This window comes from Phycodurus eques, chromosome 7, assembly GCF_024500275.1.
Source record: "Phycodurus eques isolate BA_2022a chromosome 7, UOR_Pequ_1.1, whole genome shotgun sequence".
In the NCBI taxonomy this organism is placed as follows: Eukaryota; Metazoa; Chordata; class Actinopteri; order Syngnathiformes; family Syngnathidae; genus Phycodurus; species Phycodurus eques.
Window position 1 is genome coordinate 8,352,261 of NC_084531.1, and position 27,765 is coordinate 8,380,025.

Below are 27,765 nucleotides of genomic sequence, written 5' to 3' on the forward strand. Positions count from 1 at the left end.
TTGGGTGGCTTTATTTTTTCCACAGTAACCTGAGACTTGAAGGTTAAGACTTGAGACAGACTTATGACTTGCTCATAAGTGACTTACTCCCACCTCTGCCTAGTTCTGACAAATTGTGATTATTTCCCGACGGTGTTACCGGTATCTGCAGCTTGCCCCAAGCAGTTCCAGTGCAAGAACCAGCGCTGCATCAAGCCTGAGCTCAAGTGTGACGGCTGGAACGACTGCAACGACATGAGCGACGAGCTGAACTGCAGTATGTCATTTTCACAGTGGTGACAGTTCACATTACCCATCTACCATGCTGAGCTAACCGCTTGTTTCCTACTCCAGAGTGCAGCTCCAGTCACATCAATTGTAAGAACGGGCTGTGCAAGCCCATGTTCTGGAAGTGTGACAGCGTAGATGACTGCGGCGACGGCACAGACGAGCAGAACTGCGGTACGAAGCGTTCATTCCCGATGCATCAGTGTTAACGCGTCTCAGTAAAATACTCTAACCCAGTGGTTTCTTAAACACGGACAGGTCCCGTGGGTCTACGGCCCCCATGTATTGCAAAATAATTTGCAATACATTATTATGTTGTAGCATTTTTTTAAAAAGTACATAGCTATAAATGGGGACCGGCGTGCAGAGAAAACAAACGTACTAAACCAATGTTAACCTTTATTTATCCAGGTAAGGCAACTGAGAACAGATTCTCATTTGCAATGCCGACCTGACTGCATACAGCAATTAAAACTCCCTACCTTAGCTATGGCCCAGATCAGCTATGATTGTAACTTCTTAAATAAATCTCACATCACTGACAAAGTTGCTTTTTAAAAAAAAAAAAATATATATATATATTAATATTAATTTATATATACATATATATATATATATTTATATATATATATATATTAATTTATCCCATGGCGGAAGTTTGATTAAATGCATATTATTACAGGAATAAAATCTGTTATTTTCCAGAGAATATAGTCCTATTTTAAGGCAACTTTTCCATGATAAAAGGCATTATGATGATGAATAATATTATGAGAATAATGTATTTTTAAATTAATTTTTTTAGAATGACTCTCTTCTCTTATTTAACTTTGACTTAAAAACAATATTAAATTTAAATATAGACATTTTTGTTTAAAACATATTCTCAAATATAATTTTTCCTTTTATTTTTTACATAATGACATTGTATAAATATATGTTAAATTATAAATATTACTACTTTCTCTTTGAAAAATATAGCTATTCTCACAAGTTGTGCCCCAAAATATGACTTTATTCTAGTGACCTTTTTTTTCTAAAAAATATGAATTCATCATCGTGACATTGGATTTTTTCCTCTGAAAATAGGAAGCTTTTCCATTCCTGTGGCATTTAGGGGTATAGGTCATTTGCTTGATAGCATAATCTTCGTAATTTTTATTGTTTTTTTGGGGGGCAAACAAGAAAGAAATACAACAAATTCAACACACAAGTAGAGTCCAGTTACCTCGAGCCAACTTTTCTGACTGTAAATCTGCACAGACATGAAAAAAATCTACAATTTTTAGAAAGCACATTGTTTTTTTTCATTGTATTGTATTTTATTGTGACCGTAAGTAAAAAATTACCTAGGCAATTATTCTATTGGCTTAACAACACGAAATTTGGCACTATATAAATAAAATTGAGTAGTTATGTTTAATTGCCATTATGATTATTAGGGGGTCCTTGGAAAAATATCTCCCCTTTAGGTGGTCCCTTGACCCAAACTGCTAGAGATCCCCTGGACTAAACTGTGCGCTTCTTGTCCCGCCAGGCACTTGTTCTACTGGACAACTCACCTGCAAGAACGGCAAATGCGTCTCGGAGAAGAGTCGTTGTGATGGGATAGACGACTGTGGCGATGGTTCTGATGAGCTTGACTGTGAACGAGGTGAACTCCTCAACTCTTCTCCGGAATCCAGATGAACGCTAAACTCTCATCTCATTCCTTAACTCCTCCTTCAATGCTTAGCTCCGTACTGTTTAGCTACACCAAAATAGTTTACTATTCGCAGGGGCTCGAGGACAACCCCCTGCACAAATAGCAATAATGTTCTTCAGAGTTGTAAAGGTGAGCCAAGGCAACCTCGGCAAAAATCTGCAGCTTAGAAGCACTTACTCCGGGTCAAAAGATTTCAACATGTTGATAATCGCTATTATTATTGGGCACCATGTTTTTGGCAATGGTCTGCGCCATTGACAGTGTTTGCCTTCCGCCGGGCTCCTTTCTTCCATCCATTTTCTACCGCTTATCCGGGTCGAGTCGCGGGGGCAGTAGCTTTAGCAGGGACGCCCAGACTTCCCTCTCCCCAGCCACTTCATCCAGCTCTTCCAGGGGGATCCCGAGGCGTTCCCAGGCCAGCCGAAGGATGTAGTCTCTCCAGCGTGTCCTGGGTCGTCCCCGGGGTCTCCTCCCGGTGGGACATGCCCGGAACACCTCACCAGGGAGCCGTCCGGGAGGCATTCGAATCAGATGCCCCAGCCACCTCATCTGGCTCCTCTCAATGCGGAGGAGCAGTGGCTCTATTCTGAGATCCTCCCGGATGACCGAGCTTCTCACCCTATCTCTAAGGGAGAGCCCGGACACCTTGCGGAGGAAACTCATTTCGGCCGCTTGTATCCGGGATCTTGTTCTTTCGGTCACGACCCACAGCTCATGACCATAGGTGAGGGTAGGAACGAAGATCGACCGGTAAATTTCGGCTTAGCTCCTTCTTTACCACAACGGACCGATACAAAGTCCGCATCACTGCAGACGCTGCACCGATCCGCCTGTCGATCTCCCGTTCCATTCTTCCCTCACTCGTGAACAAGACCCCAAGATACTTGAACTCCTCCACTTGGGGCAGGATCTCATCCAAGACCTGGAGAGGGCATGCCACCCTTTTCCGACTGAGGACCATGGTCTCAGATTTGGAGGTGCTGATTCTCATCCCAGCCGCTTCACACTCTGCTGCGAACTGCTCCAATGAGAGTTGCAGCTTACGGCTTGATGAAGCCAACAGAACCACATCATCAGCAAAAAGCAGAGATGCAATACTGAGGCCACCAAACCGGACCCCCTCTACACCTTGGCTGCGGCTAGAAATTTTGTCCATAAAAGTTATGAACAGAATCGGCGACAAAGGGCAGCCTTGGCGGAGTCCAACCCTCACCGGGAACGAGTCCGACTTACTGCCGGATATGCGGACCAAACTCTGACTCCGGTCGTACAGGGACCGAACAGCCCGTATCAGGGGCTTCGGTACCCCATAATCCCGAAGCACCCTCCACAGGACTCCCCGAGGGACACGGTCGAACGCCTTCTCCAAGTCCACAAAACACATGTAGACTGGTTGGGCAAACTCCCATGCACCCTCGAGGACCCTCCCGAGGGTGTAAAGTTGGTCCACTGTTCCACGCCCAGGACGAAAACCACACTGCTCCTCCTGTATCTGAGATTCGACTTCCCGACGGATCCTCCTCTCCAGCACCCCTGAATAGACCTTACCAGGGAGGCTCAGCAGTGTGATCACCCTGTAGTTGGAACACACCCTCCGGTCCCCCTTCTTAAAAAGAGGGACCACCACCCCAGTCTGCCAATCCAGAGGCACTGTCCCCGATGTCCATGCGATGTTGCAAAGGCGTGTCAACCAAGACAGCCCCACAACATCCAGAGCATTTAGGAACTCCGGGCGAATCTCATCCACCCCCGGGGCCCTGCCACCGAGGAGCTTTTTAACTACCTCGGTGACCTCAAACCCAGAGATAGGAGAGCCCGCCTCAGAGAACCCACACTCTGCTTCCTCATGGGAAGGCGTGTCAGTGGAATTGAGGAGGTCTTCGAAGTATTCTCCCCACCGACTCACAACGTCCCGAGTCGAGGTCAGCAGCGCCCCATCCCCACTATACACAGTGTTGGTGGTGGACCAGAATTTCCTCGAAGCCGTCCGGAAGTCTTTCTCCATGGCCTCACCGAACTCCTCCCATACCCGAGTTTTTGCTTCAGCGACCACCAGATCTGCATTCCGCTTGGCCAGGAGTCCAACAGGCCAAAAAGGCCCAATAGGACTCCTTCTTCAGCTTGACGGCATCCCTCACCGTTGGTGTCCACCAACGGGTTCGGGGATTGCCGCCACGACAGGCACCGACCACCTTATGGCCACAGCTCCGGTCAGCCGCCTCAGCAATGGAGGCGTGGAACATGGTCCATTCGGACTCGATGTCCGAATAGACATGAGCAACATGAGCAAAGTTGTCGGCGGTGGGAGTTGAAACTCTGAGGTGGGAGTTGAAACTGTCGGAGGTGGGAGTTGAAACTCCTTCTGACAGGGGATTGTGCCAGACGTTCCCAGCAGACCCTCACAATACGTTTGGGCCTGCCACGTCGGACCGGCATCTTCCCCCACCATTGGAGCCAACTCACCACCAGGTGGTGATCAGTTGACAGCTCTGCCCCTCTCTTCACCCGAGTGTCCAAGACATGCGGCCGCAAGTCCGATGACACGACCACAAAGTCGATCATCGAACTGCGACCTCGGGTGTCCTGGTGCCAAGTGCACGTGTGGACATCCTTATGCTTGAACATGGTGTTCGTTATGGACAATCCGTGACGAGCACAGAAGTCCAATAACAGAACACCGCTCGGGTTCTGATCGGGGGGGCCGTTCCTCCCAATCACGCCCTTCCAGGTCTCACTGTCATTGCCCACATGAGCATTGAAGTCCCCCAACAGAACAATGGAGTCCCCAGCGGGAGCACTCTACAGCACCCCCTCAAAGGACTCCAAAAAGGGTGGGTACTCTGAACTGCTGTTTGGTGCATAGGCACAAACAACAGTCAGGACCCATCCCCCCACCCGAAGGCGGAGGGAGGCTACCCTCTCGTCCACCGGGGTGAACCCCAACGTACAGGCGCCGAGCCGGGGGGCAATAAGTATACCCACACCTGCTCGGCGCCTCTCACCGTGGGCAACTCCAGAGTGGAAGAGAGTCCAACCCCTCTCGAGAGGACTGGTACCAGAGCCCAAGCTGTGTGTGGAGGCTAGTCCGACTATATCTCGTCGGAACTACTCGACTTCACACACCAGCTCGGGCTCCTTCACTGCCAGAGAGGTGACATTCCACCTCCCTAGAGCCAGCTTCTGTAGCCGGGGATCGGATCGCCAAGGTCCCCGCCTTCGGCCACCGCCCAGCTCACACTGCACCCGACACCTATGGCCCCTCCCACAGGTGGTGAGCCCATGGGAAAGGGGACCCACGTTACCCTTTCGGGCTGTGCCCGGCCGGGCCCCATGGGTGGAGGCCCGGCCACCAGGCGCTCGCCTTCGAGCCCCACCATCAGGCCTGGCTCCAGTGGGGGGCCCCGGTGACCCGCGTCCAGGCAAGGGAAAACAAAGTCCATTGTTTGTCGTCATCATTAGGGGTCTTTGAGCCGTGCTTTGTCTGGTCCCTCACCTTGGACCTGTTTGTCATGGGTGACCCTGCCAGGGGCATAAAGCCCCAGACAACTTAGCTCCTCGGATCACTGGGACACACAAACCCCTCCGCCACGACAAGGTGACGGCTCAAGGAGGGGGGCTCCTTTCTTGTTATACGCAAAACAATGTGAAAATGATTCCACTCAACGACGCTAAATATCACGGCCAAATTGCTAGGTTGGCTAGACTGACTGTATTTTTGTAAACTAGCTCCTCTGTCTGCAGCCATGTTGTTAGTGTAAGCAGTGTACATCAGCAGGGACGCACTTTGAACCATGGAAGCCGCTAAAAGTAATTTGTAGTAGTAGTACTAATAGTTGTGGTGTTAGTAGTAGTAGTCAGTGGTGGGAAGTCAAGAAGTACAAATTCAATAATCCCTCGTTTATTCCAAAATAAATAAGATATTTTGTTTCTGCTGTCATTAGGCTAGTTTAGCATTTTTTTCGGTTAGTCAGTTCACAAGGTTAACAAAATTTCTGCCAAATTATTAAAATGGGGAATTGTATATTTTTGACATGAAAATCCATTTTTACTTTGTGCTTTTGTACTTTTAAGAGTCAGTATCTTTTTATTTTTAAGTACAGGAGGTGAATCAGTACTTCTGCTTTACCAGTCTTTTTAACTAATGTACTGTAAGTACTTGGTAGTAGTTAGTAATTAACTCCTTAATTGCAGAACTCATTTGTCACTGCTTAACTCCATCAATGTCTAATTTTAATGTTTGCTTCCCTGGTGTGTGTGTGTGTGTGCGTGTGTCTGTGTCTGTGTTTGTGTGTGCGTGCGTGTGTGCATGCACGCCCACAGCTGCTGGTTCTGTGTTGTGCACTGACCTCACATTCAAATGCAAAAACGACAACTGTATCAGCAAAGTCAACCCTGAATGTGACGGTACCAAAGACTGCGAGGATGGCTCGGATGAGGACAACTGCGGTACGTCTACTCTCATACCACCTTCGATTCCCATCCTCTGTGTGTGTGTGTTGTTGTTGCGGTATGTGTTTTGTGTTTTTTGTTTGTTTGTTGTATAGTAGTACGTGTTTGTTTGTTTGTGTGTGTTTTTGTTTGTCTTTGTGTGTTTTTGTGTCTGTTTTGTTTGTCGTGTGTTTGTGTGACAAGGCTGCGTTGGCTCCGCAGATTGTGGCCGCAGCAAGTTCAAGACATCACGTATCGTTGGCGGTCAGGATGCGGAGGCGGGCGAGTTTCCGTGGCAAGTCAGCCTGCACGCCAAGCGTTACGGACACGTTTGCGGTGCCAGCCTCATCGGCCCACTCTGGCTTGTCACCGCCGCCCATTGTGTGCAGGACAACGGCAGGGACAGGTAGAGTTCACATTTGCTAGCTTCGCTCTACCACAGGGCCCAGGGGTGGGCGAACTTTGTGCCACAATTGATTTTTGAAACTATAAAATAATGAATGCTCACTTTTTAATTGCATTATTTATCATTAATAATTAATGATTCAATTAAAAAACAATTATTTTGCTAATATTTGTAAACAATGAAATGAAAGTAAATAAGTGATGCTCTTTTTTTTGTTGTATTATCTATAATCAATTATAATTAGCTATTATTGAATAAAATGAAAACGGAATATTTTTCATACTTTTACCAATTTCACTAATATACTTTATGTAAGAGTTTATCTTTAAATTTTATTTATAATTTAATTAGAATTAATCACCCCATTATTTAATACATCAAAATAAAGGTAAGTAGGTTTAGTTTGTTTCCACATTTGTTTTATTTCTAATTTAATTATTTTGAAATATATACAATAATAATAGTCTGTGTTTTGATGTGCTTTTGAAATTGTGTGGTTTAGGATTTCTTTTAATTTAATAAATTATTTTTATACATCTTCAGTTTATTTTTTATTTATACTTTTTATTTATAATATCAGAATTATAGAAATACAATACATGTAAATGTATTATACTAATATTTAACCAATGATTTAATGACATAAATACAAAATGAATAAGTACATTTTAATGAACAAATTAAATGGAATAAATGCATTTAAAAAAAGGATAAATTAACCTTTTTTTTTTCAGAAAAACAGCTAAATGAATGCAACAAAATATTATAGGACTCTTAATAATGTAAATGCCCAATGGGCCGGATCACATTAAGGAGTGGGCAGTACTTTGCCCATTGCAGATCTACAATCTACACTCTTGACAGTAAAAGGAAATATTCACCACAACAGGTTTTCCGAGCCTGGTACTTGGGAGGCGTATATGGGCCTCCACACGCAGCGCAACATAGGCAGCACAGTCGTAAAAAGGAACTTGAAGAGGATCATTCCGCACCCAAATTACAACGACTACACCTTTGACAACGACATCGCCCTGATGGAGCTGGACAGTCCCGTCACGTACAGCGACTACATCCAACCCATCTGCCTCCCCGCCCCGACGCACGATTTCACCGTCGGGACTACCGTCTGGATCACTGGCTGGGGCGCCACTCGGGAGGGAGGTGAGTTTCCCCAATTGTGCCAATAGCAACCCCTTAATCAAACCACACTTAAAACCTATGAAGCCGTACAATTGTGTGTTGTTTAGCTTTTTTTAATGGTATACCAAAATAATAAGTATAGTATAATTTAACCATCATATTTACAATTCTCACACCTAAATAATACTGTATTGCTTGCATTTTACAGGGGTACAGTTTTTTTGGTGTATTACTGACTGTTCAGAATCAGAATCATCTTTATTTGCCAAGTATGTCCAAAAAACACACAAGGAATTCCGACAATCTTTTCAGCAATTTTGATTGTCCGTTGCGGTCGGAGTTTGTCCTTTTTTGTAACAGCCCAAGCCAGACTGTGATGGTAGAACACATTGATTGATCTTGATTGTGTTAACAGAAATAATTACATAATAAATTTAAACATCAGATGTCCATTCTTTTTGGAAGTTTGAGCTGAACTGTTCTTTTTGTTCAAGTCAGATTGGGAGTTACTTTTCTTCTTTTCTTATTTTCAGGGGGAAATGTGAATGTGCCAGAAAAAATGATATGATATCATTCAAAACACTATCTGAAACGCTTTTTTTTTTTTTTTTTTTTTTTTTTTGCTTGATAGAAGTGTAAAATGACATTTAGATAAATGTACTCAATAAGAAAAAAAAGTGATATTTACTTGACATAAGTGTAATACACAGTAATCTGTTAACTAATATTTAACATTCCAAACAAGATGGACAAGATAATTCGACTAGATTTAAGACAATACATTTTGTTAAACTGTAATAAATTTGCAGTGTGTGAACATAGCCTAATCACCACTATACCAACTTTAGTCACTCCGGCAACATATTTTTTTGTTTGTTTGTTTTTTAAACCTGTCCTGTTCATCTGCAAGGCCATGCAGAATGGTGGATCTGTATGCCTTTTGTGCTGGAACGGTTTTGCTGTTTTTTTTTTTCTATTATTATTTTATTTTATTTTTTAATTCATCTGTTCTATTAAAAATGCAGCCGGTCAGAAAACGGGTCTCAGGGGCCAGACAGAGGGACAGAACAGACAAGGGGAATAGGGGTGCGAGCCACAGCAGAACAATAGTAAAACAGCCTAGATAGTTGACCACATGTAACGTTACAACAGTCAAATCGTGCTCTTATTTGTGGGTGGTGGTTTGGGCACCTGTTGAGGACATGCAATAACTAACCAATAGAACAAGATGAGAGAGGACAGAAAAGAGCAGGACAGGACATGATGTGGGAAATGAGCAAGGCAGTGCTACTGATGAGTGTGCGGTGAGATGCTTTTAATAGTGTCTAAACACCTGTAAGAACCTGTGATTTGGTATGTTAGTATAACCTGTGTTGTTGTTAGTGGTCCCAGCACAAGCAATTTAAGCCTATAGCGTGTCTATCAAACTTATTAGTGAATGAACATCATATCACATGCATGTGTACGGAGTTTCTGAGCCGGCATATTGAGGAAGGGTGTTTCCCCCCCACCCTGAGGGGGGCCAACCTAGTGAGCCCATCCCGCAGGGGACCCAGCCAGGGGGACGCCACCCATTTCCCAGGACCTAGGTCCTCTAGGCCAACCGAAGCGCCCCAACCAGTGCCTAAGCGGGGGGGCACGGGTACCGGCCCACCGCACTCCCCACCACACCCACCCCCCACCACCACCACAGCCCACCCCTGAAGTATATACCGGTACTAACAAAATGCATTCGTCACAAAGTATGCACAACTATACCCGCATTCATTGCATCACTCACTCATCTAATGCATTGAAAAATATAACTTACCATTTCATGTGCACGTTGTATCTATAATATGGCCACAATAAAAATATATAAATAAATAAAATAATTCTCCATGTCATGCCTAGAGCTCTGTATAGAATTTTACTTAAGGTTAAGGGTGTGCCTGAACCGATTGTTCGACGTTTGAGGCTTGCATTATTATTTTTTTCACGTTTGTTTTTACGCTTCCTGGTCGTGTTCTACAGCTCTCTATCTATAAAAAGAATACATGCGAAATCTCAAACGTGTCTACCTCTGTGTGTCTTTCAGGAGTCGCAGCGACAGTGTTGCAAAAAGCTCAGGTGCGCACTATCAACCACAAGGTGTGTGACACTTTGATGGGCGGTCAGCTGACCAACAGAATGATGTGTGCCGGTGTTCTGAGTGGAGGAGTCGACGCTTGTCAGGTAACTTGCTGTTTATTATATCCAAATTAGGTGCGGTATGCATATACCCATTTTTACCACCTTAACCATTTTTTAAAGCAGCGCAACCGCACACATGACAAGGAAGAAATGACCGTGTGTGTGTTTAATTTTCTTTTAGTATGTGGCTTACTTGAAATGACCACAATAGCACACCACACACATAATCATATTTATACTGACAATTGACAAACAGTCTAAACCAGACGCTTGGCGCAGCATGGTACCACAGGGTATCCAAGCTGACAAAAGTATTGTAGTGGAAAAAAAGTGCAAAAACTGGGCTTGAGAAAAATAAAACAAGAAAACCATACTGAAAATAGGAATAGGTAGGAACGTAGATCGACCGGTAAATCGATAGCTTTGCCTTTCGGCTCAGCTTCTTCTTCACCACGACAGACCGATACAGAGTCCGCATCACTGTAGACGCTGCACCGATCCGCCTGTCGATCTTCCGTTCCATTCGTCCCTTACTCTTGAACAAGACCCGGAAATACTTGAACTCCTCCACTTGGGGCAGAATCTCTTCCTCGACCTGGAGAGGGCACTTCACCCTTTTCTGACTGAGTACCATGGCCTCAGATTTGGAGCTGCTGATTTTCATCCCAGCCGTTTCGCACTTGGCTCCGAACCGCTCCGGCGACAGTTGAAGATTACTGTTTGATGAAGCCATCAGACCCACATCATCTGCAAAAAGCAGAGACGCAATGCTGAGGCCACCAAACCGTCTCCCATCAACACCTCAACTGCGCCTAGAAATTCTGTCCATAAAGGTAATGACCAGAATCAATGACAAAAGGCAGCCTTGACTGAGTCCAACCCTCACCGGAAATGAATCCGACTTACTGCCAGTAATGTGGACCAAACTCTGACACTGGTCGTACAGGGACCGAAAAAGCCCTTATTCAGGAGTCTGATACGATTATGGACAGTTCGTGACAAGCACAGAAGTCCAGTAACAGAACACCGCTTTATAAGAGTCTCCATGCACAGTGCTAACCCACGTTACTTCTGTTACTACTTATTAAAAAGCATTCAAAAACACTGTTTTGGCAGGTATTCCAGTAATGACTTGTTTTGATGTTTTTATTATTGTATTAACAGAAAAATTGTGATTCTGTATTTTATACACTATATGTATGATTAATTCTTTTTTAAACAATGTTAAGTACTTTGTCAGCCTTCTTTGTGAGAGGTCCTATATCAATGAAATGTACTTACTGCATTTGTCTGCGTCAGGGGGACTCTGGTGGGCCGCTCTCCATTCCATCCGGCAACCGCATGTTCCTGGGCGGCGTGGTCAGCTGGGGCGACGGCTGTGCCCGCCGGAACAAGCCAGGCATCTACACAACGGTCACCAAATTCCGTGGCTGGATCAAAGAGAAGACGGGTGTGTAGAACAAAACGGCCGCACAGGGGGGCCGTGGACATAAATATGGACTGAGACACACAGTTACTGCAGTGTGGATTGTCGACTTCCCAGAAGAAGAAGCACCACGTGTCGCTCGAAGAGCAAGTGCAGCACTGGTCCGTGTCCACTGTGATTTTATTATAGTCAGCTTGATAAATTGTAAATATGTTTTATTTCCTGTGTTTTCTCTTAATGTTTTAGCATGTTTGGATTGAGAGCGCGCGCACACACACACAAACACACACACACACACACACACAAACAGGTTTTCAAGAGATTGAACACACATACAAGCCTTTTTAACCAATTGTCTAATTTGTAGTTATATTTCATCACAAACAGCAACAACTGTAAGAGCAGTCCATCCTACCTCCTATATCATACAGGGTGTCCCAGAAAAAAGAAAAACTTACTTTGACTGCCATTATTCATATATTTTGTTTTGATTTAGATGTTTATTGGCATAGATACAAGTCTGATTTTAATGAATGTAAATAACAGATTTACTATGTGAATTGAATGGCATAAAAGAAAACATTAATTCAACATTCAGAAAGCAGTCAGAGTACATTCGTGGGGGCACAGCCTATACACATTTTACCACAGGAATCTTCAATCAACAGAGGTCCCTAAATGGTCCCGAAATGCATCATTTGCTTTTAAATACTGTACTGTATTATTTCGCGAGCAATATCAACATTGCATCGGTTTTGTTTGTATTTTGGTTTCGTTTAGCTCAACACAGTAATAGAAACAAATACGACCATTTTACTTAGGTGGATGTGTTGATGTTTTTTATAGCAGGTTTCAAAATAAAATATTTCTAATATAAGTCCTATTTGTTTGTATTCCTTTCCAGAGAGCGAGATATCAACATTGCATAGGTTTTGTTTGTATTTTGGTTTTGTTTAGCTCAACACAGTAATAAAAACAAATACGACCGTTTTACTTAGGTGGATGTGTTGATATTTTTTATAGCAGGTTTCAAAATAAAATATTTCTAATATAAGTCCTATTTGTTTGTATTCCTTTCCAGAGAGAGAGAAAGAGCTCCATCCTTTAGGAAAATAAACGAAAAAATCGTTGGGCCCGTCATAAATCGAGACCCCCTGTAGGCCTACTTATATTGCCAAATTAATGTTTAGTTTTGCCGATTAATTTACATTTTATGCAAAAAATAAAGGAACTTGACTCATGTTTCGCCATGTCGTAAATTAAGACGGAACAATTTTACAACGCTGCTCTCTACCGGACTATTTTTGGGAAGGTGCCAACGGAAGTTGGTCCGACTGTGATTTTCTTCCGCCCAAATTCAAAACAAGTTCGACCTTATCCGCTGTGAGTGCATAATGGTTTCACAGTTGCTGTTAAGAAATATTTAAATTAGATGTTAAATTGACCTACCGTACGTGTTTGCTTTCGTAAAACGTGTTTAAAATCTAGGGAAACCTTTTATTACGTGTAGTTTATCATGTTCATGTTGGTGTTGAAACTTAGCGACTTTGTTTCATGTCAGTCGGTACGTTTAAATCAGAATTAGAACCATTTTTTATCCTCCACATATGTTAAAACACGCATGTAATTTGATCATATTTATCAGCCAAGTATGTTAAAACACACACGTAATTTGGCTCCGGTAGTTGTTCGAGTCTCTGAATTGCTAAAGCCGAAATAACCTAACATAATATACATTTAAGACATAAATATATATTTACAAAAGTACTGGGAAGGGACCATGAATGTAGACGGGAGGTCCCACAGTCGGTTGTGGGATTGGGACAGTCCTCACTGCCGGGCCCAACTGGACGAGATCTTCTTCCGTCAGAACGACTACATCCAAGCCGGCAGCCAGGAACACAAAGACTTCTGGGCCTTTTTCGACCGCTTCCAGAGGTTCAAGCTAAAGAAGGATATGTGTGGATCCGGTCCCAGCCTTGATGAGGACAGAGACGTGGTTCAAACCGGGTGTTTGGACCTTCCTAAGGAGTATGATGCCCGATACCGCATCAACGTGTCTCTGGTAACCAGAGACATTGAGGAGCGTCTCGGACAATCCCACCCCAACCACAGCAGGCGCAACTCTTCGGGTCCGAACGCTCATGTGATCTCGGACTTTCGTCTGTCCTTGCTGCACTACCTGGACTTCAGCCAGCGGCAGAGCTTCGGGAAGCTGGCAAAGCTGCAGCGGGAGCAGAAGAACCTGCCCATCTTCCAATACCGAGACCGCATCGTGGACCTGGTCAGGCGCCACCCGGTGGTCGTGGTAGCGGGAGACACTGGCTGTGGCAAGTCCACTCAGGTGCCCCAGTATCTTGTCTCGGCCGGGTTCTCGCACATAGCATGCACCCAGCCCCGACGCATCGCCTGCATTTCCCTGGCCAAGAGGGTCAGCTTTGAGAGTCTGAACCAGTACGGCTCAAAGGTTTGTGCTTTTTACTCCCACACTGTTGAGGTTTAAAGTGGACACAAAGGTTTAATCCAAGTGTATTTTTTTTTACCTCGCCATCACGTACTTTCGGGTTGCACAAACGCCGATGGACCACGAGGAAACAAACCCTTACACCTCATTTGACCAAGTCACGCCATTCAGTCAGTCAAAAAGATGGTACGTGAGGTAAATTGCTTGCAAGTGAAACGGAACACCAGCAAAATGAACATTTCAGCAGTTAAAGTTCATTCAAAAATATACATGGTGGAAATTCAGCAATTTGTGCCTTGAGATATGAATGACCCGTCTTACCATTTTTTTTCGAGATACAAGCCTGTAGTTTGGCTGTTTCTTTTTCAGTTTTTTTTCCCCAAAATTTTAGATATGAATGCCGTGTGGTGGCAGTGAACTCAACTCACTTCACAACAAGCAGCAGTTTGGCAGATACTGAACAATGCTTAATTTTTAATTTTATTTTAGTATTCCTACCCCCAGTTTAAGTTTACAGTCTAACTAAAAATAGAAAAGAGACTTACATGTATATTTAAAACAACCACACAACTTCAGCTTCTGCAAACAAGTGCTAAGACAATGCTAATAAAGGATCCTAAACAGTATAGACGGGCTAACGTATAACATCAGCGTGGCGGTGTTATCACCCTTTGGGAAGCTTATATTTGGACACAAATGGTAAAGCAATATGTAAATAGACACTATAACAATAGTCACAGGCATATATTCTTTATTCTCTTCATTCATTAATTTTCCGTACCACTTATCCTCACAAGGGTCGTGGGCGTGCTGGAGCCTCTCCAAGCTCACTCTGGGCAAGAGGCAGGGTACATCCTGAACTGGTTGCCAGCCAATCGCAGAGCACATATAAACAAACAATCATTCGCACTCACAATTACACCGACAGGCAATTTCGAGTCTTCAATTAACCTACCATGCATGTCTTTGGGGTGTGGGAGGAAACCGGAGTACCCGGAGAAAATACACGCAGGCACGGGGAGAACATTCAAACTCCACACAGGCGAGGCCCGGATTTGAACCTGGGTCCTCAGAACTGGGAGGCAAATGTTCAAACCAGTCATCCACCATGGCGCCTTATCCTCTTCAAAGACCAACTAATATTACTGCAGTTTACTAAGGAGTAATGTGACCATCTCCATACTGCCCCAAGGTGGCCAAGGTGCTTACACCAGATGGAGCAGCACAATGTCCATTGAATTGAATCGAAAAATTGGAAAAACTTTTTAATTTACATTCTATTTAAATTTGTCATTACTCGGGGTGTCCAAATGGAGCCCTATGGGGGCACAAGCCAGTGCAAAACTGTAGGCCGGTCCCAAGCCCGGATAAATGCAGAGGGTTGCGTCAGGAAGGGCATCCATCTTAAAACTTTGCCAAACAAATATGAGCGTTCATCCAAAGAATTCCATACCAGATCGGCCGTGGAATGGGTTTACAATGTCAGCCACCGGCGCCATTAACCTGGAGGGCACCGGTGGAAATTCAGCAACTGTGGGTTGAAGATGGAGAGGTGGGAAGCGGGTTCTTAGGCAGCACAGAGCCTAGAACTGAATGTGGGGACTTTGAATTTTGGGACTATGACAGGAAAATCCCGGGAGTTGTGTGACATAATGATTAGGAGAAAGGTTGACATATTGTGTGTCCAGGAGAGCAGGTGGAAAAGCAATAAGGCTAGAAGTTTAGGGGCAGGGTTTAAATTATTTTACTATAGTGTAAATGGGAAGAAAAAATGGTTAGCTAAGAAGAAGTGGGACACTGAAAGGACCGAGGAGAGGAGAAAAGGATACATTGAGATGCGACGTAGGGCAAAGGTAGAGGTGACAATTGTCAAATAAGAGGCGTATGATGTATGCCAGGTTGGACACAAAAGAAGACGAAAAGGATCTCTACAGGTTGGTCAGATAGAGGGATAGAGATGGGAAGGATGTGCAGCAGGTTAAGGAAATTAAGGATAGAGATGGAAATGTGTTGACTGGTGCCATTAGTGTGCTGGATAGATGGAAAGAATAATTTGAGGAGTTTATGAATCAGGTAAATGAGAGAGAAGAAAGAGTAGGAGAGGCAAATGTGGTGGACCAGGAATTGGCAATGATTAGTAAGGGGGAAGTTAGAAAGGCATTAAAGAGGATGAAAAATGGAAAGGCAGTTTGTCCTGATGGCATTCCTCTGGAGGTATGGAAGCATCTAGGAGGTGGCTATGGAGTTTTTTACTAGCTTGTTCAACAGAATTCGAGCGGGTGAGAAGATGCCTTAGGAATGGAGGAAAAGTGTGTTGGTGCCCATTTTTAAGAACAAGGGTGATGTGCAGAGCTTTGGGAACAAGAGAGGAATGAAGTTGATGAGCCACACGATGTTATGGGAAAGAGTAGTGGACGCTAGACTCAGGACAGATGTATTTGCGAGCAACAGTATGGTTTCCTGCCTAGAAAGACTACCACAGATGCATTACTTGCCTTGAGGATGTTGATGGGAAAGTACAGAGTAGGTCAGAAGAGAGATAAATTGTGTCTTTGTAGATCTAGAGAAAGCCTATGACAGAGTACCCAGAGAGGAACTGTGGTACTGCATGCGGAAGTCTGGAGTGGCAGCGAAGTATGTTAGAATAATACAGAAAATGTATGAGGGCAGCAGAACAATAGTGAGGTGTGCTGTAGGTGTGACATAGGAGTTTAAGGTGGAGGTGGGACTGCATCAGGGATCAGCCCTGAGCCCCATCCTGTTTACAGTGGTGATGAGGTTAGAGAGAGAGAGATGAGGTTAGACTGGAACCCCTGTGGACTATGATGTTTGCGGATGACATTGTGATCTGCAGTGAAAGCAGGGAGCAGGTGGAGGAACAGTTAGAAAGGTTGAGGCATGCACTGGAAAGGAGAGGAATGAAGATTATTCAAAGTAAGATAAAATATATGTGCATGAATGACAGGGGTGACGGGGGAAGAGTGAGGCTACAGGGAGAAGAAATAGCAAGAGTGGAGGACTTTAAATACTTGGGTTCAACAGTCCAGAGCAATGATGAGTGTGGTCAGGAAGTGAAGAAATGGGTGGCGGGAAGTATATTGGTAGAGGGACGGTGAGTATGGAGCTGCCAGGCAAGAGAGCTAGAGGAAGACCAAAGAGAAGGTTGATGGATGTCGTGAGGGAAGACATGAGGGCAGTTGGTGTTCGAGAGGAGGATGCAGGAGATAGGCTTACATGGAAAATGATGACACGCTGTGGCGACCCCTAACGGGACAAGCCGAAAGTTAAAAGAAGAAGACTAGGGGTGTCCTGATCCTATCTTTGAGATCGGAAATCTGTCCAATGTCAGCAAAAAAACGAGTATAGAATCGGAGTGGATCTAAAATCTCCCATTTTACCACTCTTATACAAGCAGTCTATGCCATGCTGTGTTCCAGCATGTTTATCCAGCAGCGCATGCTGAGCCCACTTGATCACAACAACAGATTGCTAAGGTGCTAACATAGTAGCAAGGAGTTAGAGTGAATGTTACTTGGTTAAATTTATGTATTGACAATTCAGTTGAAGTCCACTGAATTGAAAGTTCAAATCCATCACAGACATCGTTTCTTTCTTCGTTTTTGATCACAAAAATTGGTAGCTCAAAGCTAACACACAATGAATAAAAAACACCATTGACAAGCTAACCAAAATTGGTATTGAGCTCGCAGCACTTCTATTGCTGAAGATAATTAATGTTGGTACACAAATGCTGTATAAATACATACAAACAGGCAATATACCAATAGTCTCTGGCATATATTCTTCAAACTCTTTGAAAAACAAGTTATATTAACAATATTCGATCGTGACTTCTGCTTTCCTTGTTACTGCAAGTGTGTATCTCATTGCGTGCACCTCACTGCCCCTCAGAGGTCAAGAGGTGCACAGTACGCACGGCGTTCCCAATAATGACGGCACACACAGAGACAGTAAAGCACTTCGAGCCTCACTACATAATTCCTATCCGCCACCACATCGTCAATAAAACTAAACCCCAGTTGCGTCAAAAAGTTCAAAAGTCATTACTCTGTTTTTATAAAGTAAATTATTATAGAGTGCTTTATTTCTTATTAAAAACACATGACAATTTTTTGAAAGGGTGCGGCTGGAACCGATTCATGGCATTTTCATTCATTTTAATGAAGAAAGATGATTTGAGATATGAATCTTTTGAATTATTATTTTTTTTATTTCGAGTGTGGTCACAAACGTAGCCGCGTTCCCACAGGTGGGCTACCAGATCCGCTTTGAGACAACGCGCACCACCGCCACCAAGCTGATCTTCCTGACAGAGGGTCTGCTGTTGAGGCAGATCCAACAGGACAAAACACTGGAGCAGTACCAGGTGCTGATCGTGGACGAGGTGCACGAGCGCCACCTGCACGGTGACTTCCTGTTGGGCGTGCTGCGCTCGCTGGTGGCCGATCGACCAGCCGACTTGCGGCTCATTCTCATGTCGGCCACCATCAACATCAAGCTCTTCTCAGACTACTTTGGTGGCGCTCCCGTGCTGCAGGTGCCTGGGAGACTCTTCCCCATACAGGTGATCACACAGAACTTTATTACTTTTTTCCCCTCAGCAGAAATAATAGAAACAGAATTAATCTGTTTCAGTCTTCCAGGATTCAGAATTTGGCCATCCTAATTTAAAAGAAAAACAATGGAAAAGTAATGTCTTATGACAGGGGTTGTCAAACCTTTTAAGTCCAGTGACCTCTTACAGGGGACTCATTTTCCAAGGACCCGTCCATAATCCTTACACCAATGAAATGTAACTACCATTAACCCCTAACACGCCAACTGGTATTTATTTAATACTTTGTACAAAAGCCTTTGTTTGCAATGACAGCTTCAAGATGCCCCTTGTATGGAGAAACTAGTCGCATGTATTGCTCTGTTGTGATTTTGGCCCATTCCTCCACAGAAGCAGTCTTCAAATCTTGAAGGTTCTGTGGGCTTCTTTTATGGACCTTGAGTTTCAGTTCTTTCCATAGATTTTCAAGCCATTCTAGCAGCTTTATTGTTTTTTCTTTGAAACCAGTTGAGGGTTTCCTTTGCAGTATGTTTTGGATCATTATCCTGCTGAAATGTCCACCCTCGTTTAATTTTCATCATCCTCATAGATGGAAGCAGATTTTTGTCAAGAATCTCGCGGTACATTTGCCCATTCATCCATCCTTCAATAATATCAAGTTTAACAGTACCATTTTCTGAAAAGCAGCCCACACCATGTTCATGTTCCCTCCTCGGAACGTCACTGTTAGTATGGTGATGTGCAGTGCCATTTCTCCTCCAAACGTGGTGGGCATTATGGCATCCAAACAGTTTCATTTTGCTCTCATCCGACCAGACTATAGTCTCCCAGTATTCACCTGGCTTGTCAAAATGTTGTTCAGCAAACTTTAAACAAGCTTTGACATGTTTTTTTTGTCTTTCGTGATGAGCGTGCATCCATTACAGGCCATGGCGGCTGAGTGCATTACTCACTGTTTTCCTTGTGACAACAGTACCTGCTAATTCCAGGTCTTTTTGAAGCTCTCCACAGGTGGTTGTTGGCTCTTTGACTCTTCTGATTTGTCTTTGCACTCCTCTGTCAGAAATCTTGCGAGGAGCACCTGATCGAGGCAAATTTATGGTGGTATGATTGGCTTTCCACTTACGTATTATGGCCCCAACCGTGCTCACTGGAATATTCAGAAGCTTAGCTCTGCGCCTGTAACCAATGCCATCGTTATGTTTTGCAACAATTAGTTTGCGATGGTCTCGAGACAGCTCTATGCTCATACCCATCATGAGATGTGTCTTGACTCACACCTTGGCAATGAGACCTTTTTGTAGGCCGTCAATTAAAACTGAACCAGCTGATATTTATTTCCACTGACAAGGGGCTGGATTGATGTTTGATTATTGATAGATTTTAGGTGTTGTCTTTTTTAATTTCCAATACACACAGCCATCTTTTAACAAAACATAATTACAGACTACTATTCAACAAATATCAGACGACTTATAGGGTAGTCTTATGTCAACAAAGCTGTGCACGAGCGCATCGGTCGCGTGCGCCATGCACGCCAAGCCTAGTGTGCCGGCATAGATTATACCCTGCAAACTGCAGCATGTGTTTATGATTCATGATTTTGTTGGACCCTTGCTGTTGTGCCGTGCGCGGTAAGAGTTTGGCATCGAGAATCGAGAACCAATTGGAACCGGGACTAACATTCCGGTTCTCCTGGAATCGTTCAAATTAAACAAATTCAGTTCCCAGTTACGATGACTACAGCCCGCCGACCCCGAAGAAGAAGTAGCAAACACTAACAAAGATACAGCAAAAACCAACGAAGAAGAACGCGCACGAAGACGTCCTTGTGCCCAATGGCAGCGGCGAACAAAAGTGTGTCTTAACTATGTTAAAATAAATGACCAGTCACTTCAGTGCAACACTTGGATTAAGTAGGTTTTCACGATGTATAGAAGGCTGACGCGCTCCCTCCCGCTCAGAGCCTCAGCCTATACCGGGTGGAACTTCAGTCCAGTAAAACTGGGTGAGTGAAACAATAAAACACACCAATGCCAACATTGAGGCAGGTAACAAATTAAACGGTGGGTTGCACTCTTGCACTGATGGTTTTTAGGTTTTATTTTAGTCTTCAAACCAAGGTAAGAGCTGCTGACAGACACAAAAATAAAATATAAATTACTTTACCATACTGGAAAGAAAGTAGAAACAGTCTCATTACAGGCTTAACATTGAGCTAAAACTTTACCAAAGGTCAAACTAGCAACTTTACAACAATTACAATTGGGACAAAATTCACAAAAACGTCTCAGCAGTATCACAAACACTAACCTTGTGTCTCATCGGTGGGTAGGTAAAGGAATTAACGTTTTACAGAGCATTTGGTTCCATTCGTTACTCTTTTTCGTTTTACTTTCATTTTTACTGGTGTTGGGTGAAGTTATTTTTCATGCCAAAATGCTGAGTTCCAGTGCGAACCCTTTAAAATAAAAGGCTACATACTTAAAACACGAGCTAAGTAAACCCTGAGTCAAATGTTCATTTTAGTTTATGCTGTGGGCTTCTAAGAAAATGTATGTTAGTAATTTGGACACCTTTTATTTAAACCATGCAAACATTTTTGACCCAGCCCCTAAAAGAATCGGAATCCAGAATCGTTTGGAACCGGAACCAAAAGAAAGAACCGGAATCTTTCAAAATCAACCAATGCCCAACCCTAGCGTGCTGTGCGACCAACAATTGTTTTTAAGCAGCAGACAAACCCTAAGCGGATCGTCTCCGCCCCCAGTACCCCCAGGATGTGTGTGTTTGTGATTTAAGTAATTTTCTTACATGGATTGCCTTCGTGTATTAAGAACATAACTCTTGTTATGATGATGATTATTATTATTAGCAGCAGCAGCGTCAGGGGTGAGGGTCACTCGCAGAGGGGTTATTGAGGTACTGGGTGACCCCATGGTGGCAATGAGGCGGTGCTCCTGGTCTTGGAGAACGAGGAGGAGGAGGAAAGATGTGGTGGTCTTATTGGGGAGAAGGAAGAGAATGGAACAGGAAGCAGCAATAACCAGACCGGGAAAGATGCTGTGTGTATGGCTGCAGTACAACGGTATTATGCATACAGTGTATACAGCAAAAATGATGAGACCTAAAATCATTGTCACCGCTCATTGGTTAGAATTCAGGGCTTCGTTGCAAGGCAGGAGGAACAAAAAATAATAATAAATCCGTCTTGCCATCCAAATTTTCGGCCTGAATTTTGAGCTCAGTACGTCCTTGACGATAACAATTTTTTCAAGATGATATATTTTCTGGGCAGCACAGTGGACGACTGGTGAGCACATCTCTCTCACAGTTCTGAGGACCTGGGTTCAAATCCGGCCTCCCCTTTGTGGAGTTTGCATGTTCTCCCTGTACCTGCGTTGGGTTTTCTCCGGGTACTCCGGTTTCTTCCCACATCCAAAAAACATGCATGGTTGGTTAGTTGAAGACTCTAAATTGCCCGACTACAGCCAGGTTCGAGCCACCGTCACTGCAGCTCGGCATAGCAACCAAAGTGGGATTAGCGACTCGCGCATTGATGAAGAAAGCAGCTGGCCAGCTGTGAGAACTGATGTGAATTGCAGGACACGTTGGCCATCGACACTTCAAACGTACGTTGCAGTAATAAATATGCATGTTTCAGTTCGGCGCCAAGCAGTATCAGGTCTTGCCACATTCTGTTTCAATTATCCAATGGCAAGGTGGCAAACCGGAAATGTGAACCCTGGGTAAATTAGCCGTCACCCTGGTTGTGCAACAATAAGTGTTGAATTATACATCGGTCATTTTCCTTTCAGGTGATCTATCAGCCTATTCCCCCAGAAGAGCAAGCACCGTCCCGCACGGAGAAACTGGAGCCCCGGCCGTACCTGCGCATCCTGCAGGGCATCGACCAGCGCTACCCACCGGAGGAGCGTGGCGACCTGCTGGTCTTCCTGAGTGGCGTGGCCGAGATCAGCGCCATCCAAGAGGCGTGTCAGGTGTACGCCACGCACACGCGCCGTTGGATCGTACTGCCGCTGCACAGTACGCTCTCACTGGCCCAGCAGGACAAGGTACCAACACCATTTTGAGCCCAGATAATGGACAAATTACCTATTGCGTTAAGTTCGTCCAAAAGAGACCAAGTGTGCCTGCTTCAAGCTGCTTATTGCTGTTCACAGCTTAAGTTGACTCTTAAACTAAATGTAAAAAAAAGAAAATTACACGTTGTGTATTTTACCAAACTGCATTACTTTGCCTTTAGAAAGTCTCCTAGCCTTAACGTTGACACAAGATCCAAGACGCCCTAGACGGGCTGATAAAACTAACATCAATGTTGCTGCAGTTATAAGCCTTTAAACAACAAATATTTGAACACAAACGGTGCGGCAACATGTGCAGGAGAAAAATATAAAAATACTATGAGTATTTTTATATTCTTTATTTGCAAAAAACAGACAATATTACTGCAGCTTATTTTAGACAGCCTTTTTTATGTATGTATTATGTATGTATTATGCTTCCCACTGGTGGCCGAGGCATACACAGCAGAAGGAGCAGCAAAGTGTCCATCGAATTAAAGTATGAAATCTTGATATAAGAACTGTTTAATTCTTTACCTTCTATTCAATTATGTTATTATTAATATGTTATATTAATGTATGCTTTTACACGGTACAATACTGTTGCGTGCTATTTTTATTTCAATTTGTTGTTGGTGTTTTGGGGGGGCGCTGGAACAGATTCACAACGTTCCCATTAATTTCAATGAGATGATTTGACATACAAGTGATTTGATTTACGAGTGTAGTCGTGGAATGAATTAAGCTCATAGAAAAAGGTACCACTGTATTTGTTAAATTTATTCTCGTTTTTGATGTAGGTGTTTGACATAGCGCCCCCTGGTGTGAGGAAGTGCATCATCTCCACCAACATCGCAGAGACCTCAGTCACCATAGATGGTGTGCGTTTTGTTGTCGACTCAGGTAGGCAGAAGTGGCAAAGTAGTCACACTCTATACTTAAGTAGAAGTACAGGTATTTGTGTACTGATTCAAGTACTGATTCAAGTACTGATTCAACTCTTGTATCTAAGTAAAAGTAAAAAAAGTAAAAGTAAAAAATGTACTGAAGTACTCTAGTAAAAATGTTTTTTTTTTTTACTTGCAAGAAGAAAATAAAAACCACGTTTCATGTCACATTGTTTTTTTTTTAAAAACCAATAACTCAACTTTAATAAAATAAAATAATAATAAATACAATAATAAATATGAATTAATCTAGTAAAATCTACTCAACGTATATAAATATAACAATTCACCATAATTACTTTATATTTATTTTTTAAATACATAATTGATATTTTATGTACATTACTCAGGCCAAATTACTCCCCTCAAAAACAATTTTCTGGAAAAATATACTTTTAACATTATTTCATATGGGATCTGTCATTAATTTTTTTATGTGGTAATTTAAAAATTATAAACTTAAAATAATAAAACAAATATTTTCATTAAAATATATTGTATTGAAATATTTTAATAATACAACACAACTATGTTAATATCATTTTAAAATAGTATTTAATAGAGTAATGAATAACATTTTGATTCTGTTGTTATATAAATTATTCATACATTATATTTATAATTATATATATATATATATATTAATTATTTATATTCAGCTGCCACGTGCCTACCTTGTTTCATTCTGAAGAGCCAAATAGGAAATGCAGCACACGTACATTCTATTAGCATGTCCAAACAGGTCCCTCAGCTGGTCACTTTTTTATTTTTTATTTTTTTTATTTTTTTTTTATACAGTTGATTCACTGTAAATTCCAGAACACCAACATCGCAGCAAACCGTGCGATGTGACTGTTGCGTACACGTACTTTGCGATGACGATGCTCAAACCACATATTGTGAATCCCCGAATCTACCCCCTCCTGGCCCCGCCGGACAATTAGCTTCCGACTCAGTTGCCACCACCCCCCACCCTAGCCAGTGGCCGATAGTCGACAACTGGTTGGGGTTGAGGGACCACTGGTCTAGGCCACTCACCTAGGCCTGTCATAGTAACATTAAAAAACAAAACTAATGATAGGATTGTCTATTCTGATAGTTTCTGTGGATATACACTATATTGCCAAAAGTATTTGCTCACCTGCCTTGCTTCACATATGATTTTAAGTGATATCCCATTCTAATTCCATATGGTTTAATATTATGTTGGTTTACCCTTTGCAGCTGTAACAGCTTCTACTCTTGTGAGAAGGTTTTCAATAAGGTTTAGTAGTGAGTTTAGGGGAATTTTTGCCCATTCTTTCAGGAGCATATTTGTGAGGTCACACACTGATGTTGGACAAGAAGGCCTGGCTCACTGTCCACTCAAAATCAACCCAAAGGTGTTCTATCAGGTTGAGGGCAGGACTCTGTGCAGGCCGGTCGAGTTCATCCATACCAAATTCTCTCATCCATGTCTTTATGGACCTTGCTTTGTACACTGGTGCACAGACATGTTGGAACAGGAAAGGGTAATCCCCAAACTGTTTGACTGTCCAAAATCTCTTGGTATGCTCAAGCATTCAGAGTTCCTTTCACTGGAGTTGAGGGACTAATATTTTGGACATTTTCAACTTTGTAGGAATAGTTTGGAGGTGGCCCCATCCTGTTCCAACATGACTGTACATTAGTGCACAAATTAAGGTTCATAAAGACATGGATGAGAGAGTTTGATGTGGATGAACTTGACTGTCCTGCACAATCCTGACCTCAACCCTATAGAACACGTTTGGATGAATTAGAGCGGAGACTGAGAGCCAGGCCTTCTCATCCAACATCAGTGTGTATTCTCACAAATGCGTTTCTGGAAAAATTGTCATAAATTCACATAAACACACTCACAAATCTTGTGGAAAACCTTCCCACAAGTGTTTAGACTGTTATAACTGCAGAGGGGTGGACCGATGTCATATTAAACCATATGCATTAAGAATGACATGTCACTTTAATTCATATGCAAGTCAAGGCAGGTGGGTGAATACTTTTGGCAATATAGTGAATTTCCACAGAAACTATCACAATGGACAATGCTATCATTGGTGTTGTTTTTTAATGCCACATAATTATTCCAATACTATACATCCTATTTAAGAGCAATTAACTTTTAATTCTCAAGAATATTGAGCATTGGTATCGAAATGTAGAACAATAAATAAAATATTTTATATAAATAAAAAAATATAAGTAAAACAAGACTCCAGTTCTGTTCACAAAAATTGCACTTAAATATTAAACATTTAGCACACATGTACAGAGAATCATTAATACCCTAACAGGCAATATACTGCCAATCCATTTTCAGAGCCGCTTCTCCTCACTAGGGTCGCAGGGCGTGCTGGAGCCTATCCCAGCTATCATCGGGCAGGAGGCGGGGTACACCCTGAACTGGTTGCCAGCCAATCGCAGGGCACATACAAACAAACAACAATTCGCACTCACATTCACACCTACGGGCAATTTAGAGTTGTCAATTAACCTACCATGCATGTTTTTGGGTTGTGGGAGGAAACCGGAGTGCTCGGAGAAAACCCACGCAGGCACGGGGAGAACATGCAAACTCCACACAGGCGGGACCGGGGATTGAACCCCGGTCCTCAGAACTGTGAGGCTGACGCTCCAACCAGTCGACTACCGATCCGCCATACTCCCTATCAAGTTAAGAAAAAGTGAAAAAAAAGCAGATCAAATTATGGATTATTCAGTAAGAAATTGTGTTACTATTTCCCAGGGTAAGGTGCTTACTCTCGTCTCCAGTACATGTGGCATCAATGAAGCGAATACAGTGTGTACACTACAGACCCTTTCCAAAAAAAATAGAATATCATGGAAAAGTTTATTTATTTCCTTAATTCCATTCAAAAAGTTTAACTTTCATAGATTATAGATTCAGGGCCCACAATTTCAACAATTTCAAGTATTTATTTGTTTATTTTTGCATAATTTGGGCTTTCAGCTCATAAAACCCACGAAATCAGGAATTCAAAAAATGTGTATACTGTGAAGAAATCACCATTTACTTCTCAGTTTTTGTAAACAAAAAAAAAAAAAAAGAGCGAAATTAGGGTCATATTAAATCAATCAAAATACGGTACTTTCAAAAGGATATGTAAATCTTTAATACTTGGTTGGGATTCCCTTTGCTTTAATCACTGCCTCGATGCGCCGTGGCATTGAGGTAATCAGCCTGTGGCATTGGTTATGGAAGCCCAGACTTCCTTGATGCTTGTTGTCAGTTCTTCTTTGTTTTGGGGTCTGATGCCCCTCATTTTCCTCTTGATAATACCCCATAGATTCTAAATGGGGTTTAGATCCGGCGAGTAGGCTGGCCAGTCAAGCACTGTGATGGCATGGGCATCAAACCAGATTTTTGGTGCTTCTGGCGGTATGGGCAGGGGCCAAGTCCTGCTGGAAGATGAAATCTCCATTTCCACACAGATCCACAGTAGAAGGAATCATGAAGTCCTCTAAAACATTCTGGTAGACTGCTGCGTTGACTTTGGATTTAAGAAAGCAGCGTTTACCAACACCTGCACTGGACATTGCACCCCAAATCAAGACTGACTGACTGGATATTTCACACTTGACCTCAAGGACCTTGGGTTTTGTTCTTCACCAGTCTTCCTCCAAACCCTTGGACCTTGATTCCCAAATGAAAGGCACACTTTACTTTCATTGGAAAAGTGGACCTCGGACCACTGGCCAACAGTCCAGTCCTTCTTTTCCTCCTTCGCGCATTTGAGGTGCTTCCTACGTCGGCTCAGTCTCAGAAGTGGCTTGACCCGAGGAATCAGACAGTTGTAGCCCATCTCCCGGATGCGTCTGAATGTGGTGTTTTTTTAAGCTGTGACTCCCGCCTCATTCTACTCTTTCTGGATCTCTGCTAGATTCTTGAATGTTCTCTGTTTGATAATCCGCTGAAGCCCAGGGTCATCTCTCTTGCTGGTGCATCTTCTCCGGCCACATTTTGTCCTTCTACTAGACTTTCCATTGACATGCTTGATATGCACTCTGTGAGCAGCCAGCCTCCTTAGCTATGAACTTTTCTGACCAGTTGTCAAGTCTGCCGTCTTCCCCATATTGCACCCAACTAAGACAATTGAACCAAACTGA

The 27,765-nt window shown here is 43.1% G+C and overlaps 2 protein-coding genes across 4 annotated transcripts in view; both read left to right on the forward strand.

Moving 5' to 3' along the window:
- st14a (ST14 transmembrane serine protease matriptase a) overlaps positions 1 to 12,421 on the forward strand; it is a 40,191-nt gene extending 27,770 nt beyond the window's left edge. For both annotated transcript variants that reach the window (XM_061682132.1, XM_061682133.1), the window contains exons 13-20: positions 152 to 256; positions 334 to 441; positions 1,805 to 1,921; positions 6,293 to 6,418; positions 6,623 to 6,806; positions 7,696 to 7,967; positions 10,024 to 10,160; positions 11,418 to 12,421. In XM_061682132.1, coding sequence (XP_061538116.1) covers positions 152 to 256; positions 334 to 441; positions 1,805 to 1,921; positions 6,293 to 6,418; positions 6,623 to 6,806; positions 7,696 to 7,967; positions 10,024 to 10,160; positions 11,418 to 11,576 — 1,208 coding nt within the window. In that variant the 3' untranslated portion in view covers positions 11,577 to 12,421. The remainder of the gene's footprint in view (positions 1 to 151; positions 257 to 333; positions 442 to 1,804; positions 1,922 to 6,292; positions 6,419 to 6,622; positions 6,807 to 7,695; positions 7,968 to 10,023; positions 10,161 to 11,417) is intronic.
- Positions 12,422 to 12,891: 470 nt separating this feature from the next.
- Positions 12,892 to 27,765, forward strand: part of dhx34 (DEAH (Asp-Glu-Ala-His) box polypeptide 34) — a 30,272-nt gene continuing 15,398 nt past the window's right edge. For both annotated transcript variants that reach the window (XR_009768874.1, XM_061681145.1), the window contains exons 1-4: positions 12,892 to 14,011; positions 18,279 to 18,593; positions 22,403 to 22,660; positions 23,470 to 23,572. Coding sequence is in view for 1 of the 2 variants with exons in the window: in XM_061681145.1 (XP_061537129.1) it covers positions 13,325 to 14,011; positions 18,279 to 18,593; positions 22,403 to 22,660; positions 23,470 to 23,572 (1,363 nt within the window). In the remaining variant the exon portion in view is untranslated. The remainder of the gene's footprint in view (positions 14,012 to 18,278; positions 18,594 to 22,402; positions 22,661 to 23,469; positions 23,573 to 27,765) is intronic.